Here is a 9427-nt window from a genome sequence, read left to right on the forward strand (position 1 = left end):
TTATGTGAGTGAACTGTTCTTTCAGCTCAAGTTAAGAGCAAAGGAATTTCCAGTTTTAAAGTTTTGAGGAAAGCAGCACATTTATGTAATCTCATTTAAACGATGCTGGGGGGTAAATCCCAGCAGTAAAACCTCTGCAGTAAAATCCAAAAGATGCTCTCTCTGCCTTCACGCCAGAGCTCAGCTCCGTAACAGTATCTGACAGTGGAGTCCAGGATTGCGACGAACGACGAGCGTAGCCTGCACTGCAGGCTACAACGGGGCCGGAGCACGGGAGGAGGAAACGCAAAGCAGACGGGATATTTTCACCACGATCGATTTTATTGCTTGGGGACCGGAGCGGTCATTTCCAAAGGCCTCCTGAGTGACCAACAGCTGAAACCCCGCTGCACAGAATCGCCGTGGGTCGGCCAGAGCAGAGCGACCACAGCTTGACACAGACCCCGACGGTACTGTCAAGGACACAGATTCGGCACGTGGACGCCAGCTCACTTGCGACGGTTGTGACTTATCTAAAACAAGCTTCTACCCAGCGCCTTCACCCAGCCCAGGAGTCCTGTAGTGTTAAAGCAAATGAATAAAACGTTCGTTTGTGTTTCATCCATGGGCCCTGGGACCACCTCTCACTGCTCCGCCGGGTGCCAGGAGCAAGTACGTGCAGCAGGGCTACGACAGGTCGTTAGAGGTTCAGCGTCCAAGGACGCGTACAGTTTGTTTCTCTGAATGTTTTTATGTGCAGGACACGTTACAAGCAGTTTCTATCGGAAGCAGACTAGCTATTTTTATTTCTCCCATGATATTATTGTTTTATGTAGAATACTTGGCACCATAGAACAGTAACAAAAGACAGACAAAACGGTTTACAAAATTCTTAAAAGGTCCACCCGAGCTAGCTATAAACTTCACATTCAGTTCTTAATATTAGACAGAAAAAGGCCTAGGAGTCTCCAACTGCTCGTATGGACGTGCTGTGGTCGGCCTGCCCCCTGACATCTCTGCTGGGTCGCAGTACTTGCTTTATAGCTTTGTGTGTTGACGTGCACGTAACCAAACCCCTAGACGTCAATTCTACCTGCTGATGTGACACTCAAGCGTTCATACTGGAAAGTATACGTAGCGTAAGTTTTGGTAAGGTTTATAAATTATTTTTAAAAAGTATATATTTATATATATAAAAATGGAAAGCAGCTGCAGTGTGATTCAGAAACCATGTAACATGGCAGTAGAGTGACTAACAGGGAAGGGACCTCCAGAAGTGAAAGCGAGGGCCACGCCGCCGGCCGGCAGAGCCCCGGCCGCCCTGCCACGGAGGGGACTCCGAGCCCTGTGGGGTTTCTACGCCGGAGAAGCTCCTCCACGCTGACGATGATTAAGACTCGAAAACCGTGAAGTCTAAAATGCAGAATCTCTTTGCTGTCTATTAGAGTTTTGGCAACAGGACTGTGACTTATTTAAAAAATCCCAATGTTTCTACTTGATGTCACACGAGCAGACACGACAGTGAGGTATGTGAGGCTTGTCCGGAGCGCCGTCCGGGGCTGAAGCGACGTGTGGGGCCGGCCGTCTAGCGGTGGCGCTCAGGCGGGTCTGTCGATGCAGCTGTCAGAGCACATGGCTCCTCGTGCTGCAGGGAGGTCTCGCCGGGGGTCCCCTCGTGGCGCTGGCATCGCTTCCCTGCCGTGGAATCAGCCATTTGTTAAGGGGACAGACACACCACAAAAAGCTCAGAAAGGTGAACTCGAGGGAGGAGGCATATTTACCACCAGTTCACTGCACCACACAACACTTGTGCACACGTGCGTGAGGTTTACCTGCCCCGGGCGCCATGCGGAAGGCCAGGAACACGGGCTGCAGCGGGAGAAGAGAGGCTGTCAGAACCGGGCGCCCAGACCCCGCTCCCGGGCTACCCGGCCGCGGCCCGCAGGCCCAGCGCCGGGCCCCAGTTCCCGAGGAGCTGGTGGGACTGGGCGACCAGAGGCTAGAGGCAAAGGGCCTTCGCGTTCTCTAAAGACGGTGTTGTTTCCAGATAAAGACAACGTGAAAGCTGATTTCAGGCCCAAAGAACACGGGGAAGGACAGAGCCCGTCCTGGGATCCGGCCCCCTGGGCAGTGTGGGCGACCCGCCCAGAGGCCCTGAAAATGGGAAACGGTGAACGTCTCTCATGTGGCTGATGGTGACACACGACCTGTCACCACACGCCCCTCGGAGGGGCCCGGGCCAGTCACACGTACAAAGTTAGTCCTGGAACAAATACTCGGTGTTTCCCCCGAGGCACTGGGTCGGTGACACGCCCGTCTCCCCGCCCGCACTGGTGGTGGGTGGTCGCCATCAGAAGCCAGGAAAATACTTGAGTGCACGTTCAGGAAACGGCCTCCAGAAATAGCCAGCGGTGGACACAGCCTCCTTTTACAAATAGTAAAACTGTGTATTTTATTCTACTGTGACCAGTCACTTCTGCCTTCTTATCTACCTGCCTATCTAGCCCCTACCTACCTACCTGCTGGTATTTTATTAAAGTTAAATAAAAACAGACCAACTTGGCCTCCTCTGTGAAGCAGACGAAGGAGACAGAGAAGACGAGCAGTAGAGAAGCAGAGCCCACCACGGCCCCCAGCCTGGAGAGCCCACCACGGCCCACCCCTCGGGCCCAGCCCCCAGACCGCAGCAGCACGGCTCTGTCACCTTGTGGTCTCCCATGCAGACACTGGGCCCGATGTGGTCGTAGGTGACAACCTTCTCCTCGCTCTCCGACTGGGAAAAGCAAACAGAGGGAGAGGCATGGGAGGCGGAAATGGTGGGGTTTCCTGGGAGAGCAGCGAGCGGGTGGCAGCCCAGCGATGCTCCGCCCGCGGCCACCCTGCCCACGTCTCCGTGGGGCTCTGGCCGGCTCAGAGCCGCCAGTGTGCCTCTGGCCCCGAGGAGGGAGGTCCGGGCAGTCCGGGCAGCACCTCGGCACCCGGCTGTCCCAGGTGGGAGGGCTCTGGCCTTGGGAGGTGGCGACATGGGCCATGGGTGTGGAGCCCGAGCTCCCCTCTGCCTCTGGGCCGGGCCCTGGACCGTGCTCGCCGCAGTCGGGGCAGCTGTGAGCTTTCTCTCCAGCTGTGCCCCCAGCACTGAGGAAGCCCACCCGGTTCCTGTTTACCCTGTTGCCATTTGTTTTTGACCCAGAACTCCCTGTTCAAACGAGAACAGACTCCCCGAATGCCACGCTGCCGCACCCAGCGGTCTGCGCCCAGTGACGCAGGGCTGTGTGCACAGGGTGCCCTCCCTCCTCTGCCAGCCTACAGGCACCTTAACTCCAGGTGTGCGGCCAAGGGTGTGTTCCCGTAGTCAGTCAGCTCTGGCTCCAACTGGGCCAGGATTTCACATCCTCGGCTGAAGCGTCTGAGACTATAAACTGAATTATCTCTAATGCAGTAGGAAGCTTACGGCCACATTTACTTTCCAGCATGGTCGCCTGCCAGAGGCATAAAGACAGACCCCTCTGCGCATCCTCCGCCATCACAGCTCCTCCCCGGAGTGGGGAAAAGTTCATCAAGCGCAGCGTGGTAATTTACAAAGGCAGCATAAAATTGTGGATTTCCAAGTGCATAATCGTGAGACAGATAAACAAATTAAGCGGGCGCCGCACACCTCGCTGCACATTCATCACCACGCCCGCCACCTCTGTGTTCCGGGGCCGGGAAGCAGAACGAACGTGATGCCGAGGTGACCGAGCGTGGCATGATGGATGACGCCGCGGAAGCTGCTCGCGCCACGGCCAGTGGGCTGGTAACGCCTGCCGCCCGCCGGGCAGCCCCCAGGGGAGGGCCTGCCGGGGCTCCCACCCCACCCCCCAGGAAGGCGCTGGGCCCTCCCCACACTGGGCCACCCAGCCGAGCTCTGTCCCCGCTGTGTCTGTAGCATCAAATCTCGGGCCCCAAAGCTGACACGATGTGAACGCAGGTAAAACAGCCTGCAGTGCCGCCTTCTGCTGGACCCGTTTGCAGCCCTGGGCAACCCCCTTCACCATCCTACGCACTCCTGCTGTCTTGGTGGGTTTACCGCAGGATGTCTTTTTCCCTGGAAAGGATACTCGCCTCTTCTCTGCGCCCCGAGGCCCCTGAGGCACCCTCTCTGGACGCAGCCCTGTGCTCAGCTCGCCTGCCGGTGTGAGCCCCTATGTCCACTGTCCACTCTCTGCTTTCTCACATGGCATCTCAGGGCCCCAAGGGCAGGCCCAGCAGAGAGGGCAAGGCTGCGTCCAAGGCCGGGCACCAGGCATGCTTGCCCGGGTCTGTGTGGTCAGGGCCAATGTCCCGTGCAGCTCCCTTCGGGAAGGCTGCTTGTGGGAGTAGCCCAGCCAGCGCCTGTCCTCTGTGATGTGCTCTGGGGGCAGGCGTGTCACAGCCGGGCGCAGGCCCTTGCCCCCAGGCCCCGTCAGAGCAAGCTCACTGCAGACCCGACGCGTCCCCACCTCCATCCCGGGCCCAGCGGCCTCCCTCCCCACGCACCCGGGGGCTCTGGCTCAAGGCAGAGCATGGAGGGCCGGCCCGCCCCGGAAAGGCCAGCAGCGGGGCCTCCTGGAGGGGGGCTGCAGGGGCTGCTGAGCAGGGGGACGGGCGTGCACCTGGGCAGGCCAAGGGGGCTCTGCCCTCCTGGCTGCATCTCTGGGTAAAGAGCCCGGGGCCCAGTGGCGCAGACAGGGCTCCTTGCAGCAGCCTCGGGGGCTGTGGAGGGTGGTGACTAGAGCCCAAAACGTACTGGGTTGAGGTTGGGGAACGGCCTGGGCCGTGGGGACCTCCTGCCCCCTCCTAACTGGCGGCCCACATCACGCAGAGGCCAGACCGCTGCCCTGATGAATCAGTGCACCTCGTTATTATATTTTTTCACTGATGGGGTTGACAAAACCAATGCAGATATTGATTCTTTAGAGCAGTCCTCTTGTGTTAAATGTGGGCATTGAAAAACCCCGGGAAATCAAGAGGCTCCAGGAAACTCAAACTCTCCCCGCACCCAGTCTCACGGGGCTGCCTCCTGAGTGCTGGCCGTTCATCTTTAACTTCTCAAGCCCCAGTGTGACTCTGGCTCTGATTTACAACTTAGGAAAATAAGGATGGACTTCATAGCTCCCAAGCTCTTTCGAAGACAAGAGCTCATTGACGCCCCCGAGAACACAATAAACTAAAACGATTCCTAAAGCACTGGCGACAGTTTATGCCTGTTTTGAATCCACAAAGACACTGGAGATCGGGCTCCATCCCAGCCCCGAGAATGGGGTCAGGGCTCATCCGGGCCGGCAGGAGGGCACGTTCCCTGGCCCGAGGCTCCCCACCCGCCCGGGCTCTGGCCTGCGCAGCCCTCACACTTACCCTCAGGATCAGCTCCTTGGCGGATGGGGACATAAGGACACGGTCACACCAGGCGGGACACCGGGTGTTCATGTACTGCCTGCCCTGGCTGGAGTCCTCACTGTATGGGTAGCTGGGGAGACAGGACAGGAAGGCACCGGTCAGCAGCCACGGGGCCCCTCCTCCAGCCCCTCCTCCGCGCCCGGGGGAGGGTGGTGTGGGCTCTGCCCCACGCACCTCAGAAAGGCCGAGCCTGTCCAGGGTGAGAACAGGCAGATGGAAGTTTCCAGAATAAAGTCAAAGGACTGTCCCCCCCAGCACTTCAGATAAACCCTCCCCAAGGACATGGACACGTCTATTAAACTTGGTTTTATTTTTGGATGCGGCCTACAGCCCAACAAAAACCTGCCCAGGAGCCTACGGACACCTGGGCCCAGACTGACGCCACACCCTTGTCCCACTGAGGCGTCCACCTCAGGAAACGCCCAGGTGCCCGGGCCGTGGCCTTGGACCTTTGCTGTGGCCGAGTGTGTGCCTGGCCCTGACTTACTGCCGTGGCCACACGGGCCCTGCTTCCCGCCCACTGGCCCGGTGCGGCAGCGGGGAGACGCCTGGGGCCCCTTGGGAATGGAGCCACCACAGCCGACCGACTGACATGGCGAGAAGCAGGTGGGGCCTGTGACCACCAGCTGAGCCCCCGACACCCTGACACTAGCCGCCTGGCTGAGGCCCAGAACTCACTGGAACCTCCGGCTCCGGGCTCTGCACTGCCCAGCGGGCCCGCCCTGGTCCATGTAAAGCTGCTCACCCCACCCTGTGGGCATTTTGATTGGGTTGCACTGAACTAACAGCAGGTGCATTTAACCAGAATGAACTAACTGGCTTTGGGGGACCCTCAGCCGTGCTCCCTGCACACCCATGAGGATGGTGGGTCTGCTTTCTCGTGGTGCATCTCCTATGGCCTTCAATACAGTCTAAGTTTTTTCCTTGCCAAGGTCTAATGTGCTTTTTAGGTTAGCTCCAAAATACCACATGATATTTGCTGTGAATGGCACTTTACTCTCTATTAAATTTTCCTGTGCTTTCAGCTAGAGGAGAAAACTGCCACTGTCCTCCGAGCTGCTCTGTCCTGGGCACCTGCTCGCGTGGGGCCTCTGCCCCTCCTCCCTCCCTCTGTGGCCCGTGGTCAGGGTCCGCAGAACCTGAGTTAACGGTTCTCAGCCTACTCCATCCTCCAGAGCGTTCCACACACTCTCGCCAGAAACGGCGACTCACGGCCCCAGGCCCTGCAGGAATTTAGTTCATTGAAGACCCAAAGCAGCAAACATGGCTACAAACAAAACGTCCCTAATCTCTGCTTCTAACAGCATTACCCTTGCTGACAGCACGGAGCGCTGACCACCCTATAACTTCCTTCAGGCAAAAGGGGGGCCAACGGCGGGCTTGTTCAGGCACGTCCCAGCCTAGCTTGGCTGTGGTCCTGAAGGAGCGACGCTTGCCCACCCCATCCTCCCGGGAGCTGCAGGAATCAGGGTCCGCACGGGCCGACCCTGAGTGTCCAGAGCAGGATGTGCTGAGCACAGAGCAAGCCCCCAGCCCCCTCCACTGGAGGCCAAGGTCAGGGGAGAGAGCGGCCGGCAGGGCTGTGGCCAGGGCTGGGAAGGTCGTGTGTGCTCTGAGCCCACCCAAGCTGGTCCTTGACCGTGAGGCGGGGCAGGCCAGGTTCACCCGGGGGGACAACTGCGGTCAACAGGAGGTCTGGGAGGTGGAGCCGGCCACCCCGGGCCTCGCCCACGCTCCCCGCCGGGCAGGAGCTGCACAGACACACGCTGCTCCAGGAGTGCTGAACGGGCCGGCTCGAAGCATCCCTCGGAGACGCAGCGCAGACGGGAGTGGGATCGAGTCCCGGGGGCTTCAGGAACCACCGCGTGACCCTCAGCTGCACCTATGACGTTGTTGCTATGGGAAAGCCCTCGGGAGCCCTGGCCATCGGGGGTCCCACTGAGGCTGCGCCCCAATGCCCACAGAGCCCCCTGGGGACCTGCCCAGGGCAAGGGTCCTGCATTAGAAACAGCATGAAAAGCCCACGCAGGTAAGTGACGGACAGTCCCTACGCACACCGCGGAGCCATCGTCACAGGGCGCCAAGGCCCGAGTCCAGCCGCCTGTCCACCGCCAGGAGCTGACTGATGGGCCATCACGGGGACAGTCAGCCTGGTGAGGAGTAACACGGAAGGGCCTGGGAGGCCCGGAGCTGTGACAAGCTTTCCCCCGGGCCTTCAGTCCGTGTCCTCAACCTTGCTGCTGCCGTGGGGCCTGCCCACGTGTGATTCAGTGGGCAAAAGAAGCTGGCCGTGAGGGGTGCCCTGGCCGGGATGGGCAGGGCGGTTGGGGACGGCACCCTCACCCCACGGACTGGGGGCCCTTGCTGTGGACAGACTCCCGGAAGGGGCCCGCCACTCCCAGAGCCAGGTCAGGAGTGAGCAGGGCGGTGCTGGTGCAGATGGGCCAGGCAAGGCCAGCGTGGGCCTGGGAGGGGGGCCCTGCCCAGGCCACTCCAAGGATGGCCCAGCGCTGCCTGCCGGGGCTGCCGATGATTAATGCTCGCTGCACACGCAGACTTATCTGAAAGCAAACGCTGCAAAGGGCGGGGACGCGGGACGAGCCGCCGGCCTGGCCCCGCATGGTGGGGAATGACGCCACAACGAATGGCCCTGCGATAAAGCTAACAATCGCCCACCTGTCCGCCCAGCCCCTCGGGCTCCTTCCCGCAGGATGCAGGATGTGGGCAAGCGGCCCCCTTGCCAGGGCGCTGCCGACAAGGCTTGGCCTGCATCTGAGCGGCGGGCAGGCGGGTGGTGTCACCAGGGCCCAAGGCCAGCGGCCAGGCCGGGAAGGCACAAAGGCCCACTGTGTCGGCCGCCTGACTCCGCAGGACCGGCCGCTGTGCGAGAGAGACGCAGGCTCAGGAGGACCCTGAGGGTGGAGGGGGCGGGGCCCCTGCACCTGGCCAGACAGGCCCAGTTCTCACCGAAGCGGGAGGCGGAGAATTGGGGGTGCTGGGGGAGACCCTCCTTTTTTTTTTTTTTTTTTTTTTTTTCCCTCTGGGTCTCTCTCGTCGGCAGAAGTAAGCCTAGTTTGCCCTCCAAAATCAGTTTCCCGTTCCCGCAAATTTCCAGGAGAGGCTGTATTGAATTGTTATTTCAAGTAAGATTCTTTTTTTTTTTTTTACCCTCCTGGGCTTCTCGCTCGGGGAGAACGTGAGTGTTCCCAAGTCACGGCCCTGCTGAGGGCAGACGGGCCTGCGCGGCCAGCGAATCGGCAGACCGTCCACCCGTGCGTGGCAGCCCCGGAGGCCGGCAGGAACTCAGTTTCCTAACACCTGAGACTCCTAGGAAAGAAAAGGAGGCGGAAGGAAGCTGCACCTGAACTGGGCAGTAACATTCACACTGCCGTGGGGAGGAGGGGCCCGTGGTCAGAGCCAGAGAGCTGACCCGGCTCTGTGGACACAGGTGGCCACAGCATCCCTGTGGGGTGACCCGCGGCTTCCCGAGTAACCGGTGCCCTGGCCTTTCGCCTCTCAGCACTTGCCCCACCCGGGGCTCTGTGACCAGCTGGACAAGCTTCCTGGCTCCCTTCCCAAGAACCAGGCCGGGCACACAGCAAGGAGCTCAGCCTTTTTGTCCAAATGTCACCATTTTATATTTATCGTTACAGACAGGAATCTATAGATGGTCCAAAGTTGAATTATGGCCCAAAAAGAAGTCTGAAAAGTGCCTCCGAATTTTTAATATAAAAATAAATGTATCCACTGAAGAGACAGAGCCTCCTCTGGCCAGAGCCGTGTGATACATTTTATCCCTGTGTTATATATATTTTTGTCTTTTTCGAAAGCTCTCGCTGGATCTTTTTCTGTAATTAATTTGCCCAGTAAAAACCTCTTTCCCACCATGGATCGTTTTTGTCCGTCCTTGGGAAGGTGTGACTTTTCTCTGGTGAGGTGTGTACTCTGACTGTGCGTCTGTCTACCTCCCTGAGGCACACGTGTCACTCAGAGCCACAAGCGCAGGGGGCGCAGCAGCCCTCCACCACCCCCC

At 59.3% G+C, this 9427-nt stretch overlaps 1 protein-coding gene across 1 annotated transcript in view; it reads right to left on the minus strand.

Annotated features, from left to right (window-relative positions):
* Window positions 1–1767: 1767 nt before the first annotated feature.
* INPP5A (inositol polyphosphate-5-phosphatase A) overlaps window positions 1768–9427 on the minus strand; it is a 184514-nt gene continuing 176854 nt past the window's right edge. The window contains exons 13-15 of the mRNA XM_007451997.1: window positions 5353–5464; window positions 2684–2752; window positions 1768–1848 (exon numbers count right to left, since the gene is read on the minus strand). Of these exons, the coding sequence (XP_007452059.1) occupies window positions 1768–1848; window positions 2684–2752; window positions 5353–5464 (262 nt within the window). The remainder of the gene's footprint in view (window positions 1849–2683; window positions 2753–5352; window positions 5465–9427) is intronic.

The sequence above is a fragment of the Lipotes vexillifer genome, unplaced genomic scaffold (assembly GCF_000442215.2).
Source record: "Lipotes vexillifer unplaced genomic scaffold, Lipotes_vexillifer_v1.1 scaffold1117, whole genome shotgun sequence".
Taxonomy (NCBI): domain Eukaryota; kingdom Metazoa; phylum Chordata; class Mammalia; order Artiodactyla; family Lipotidae; genus Lipotes; species Lipotes vexillifer.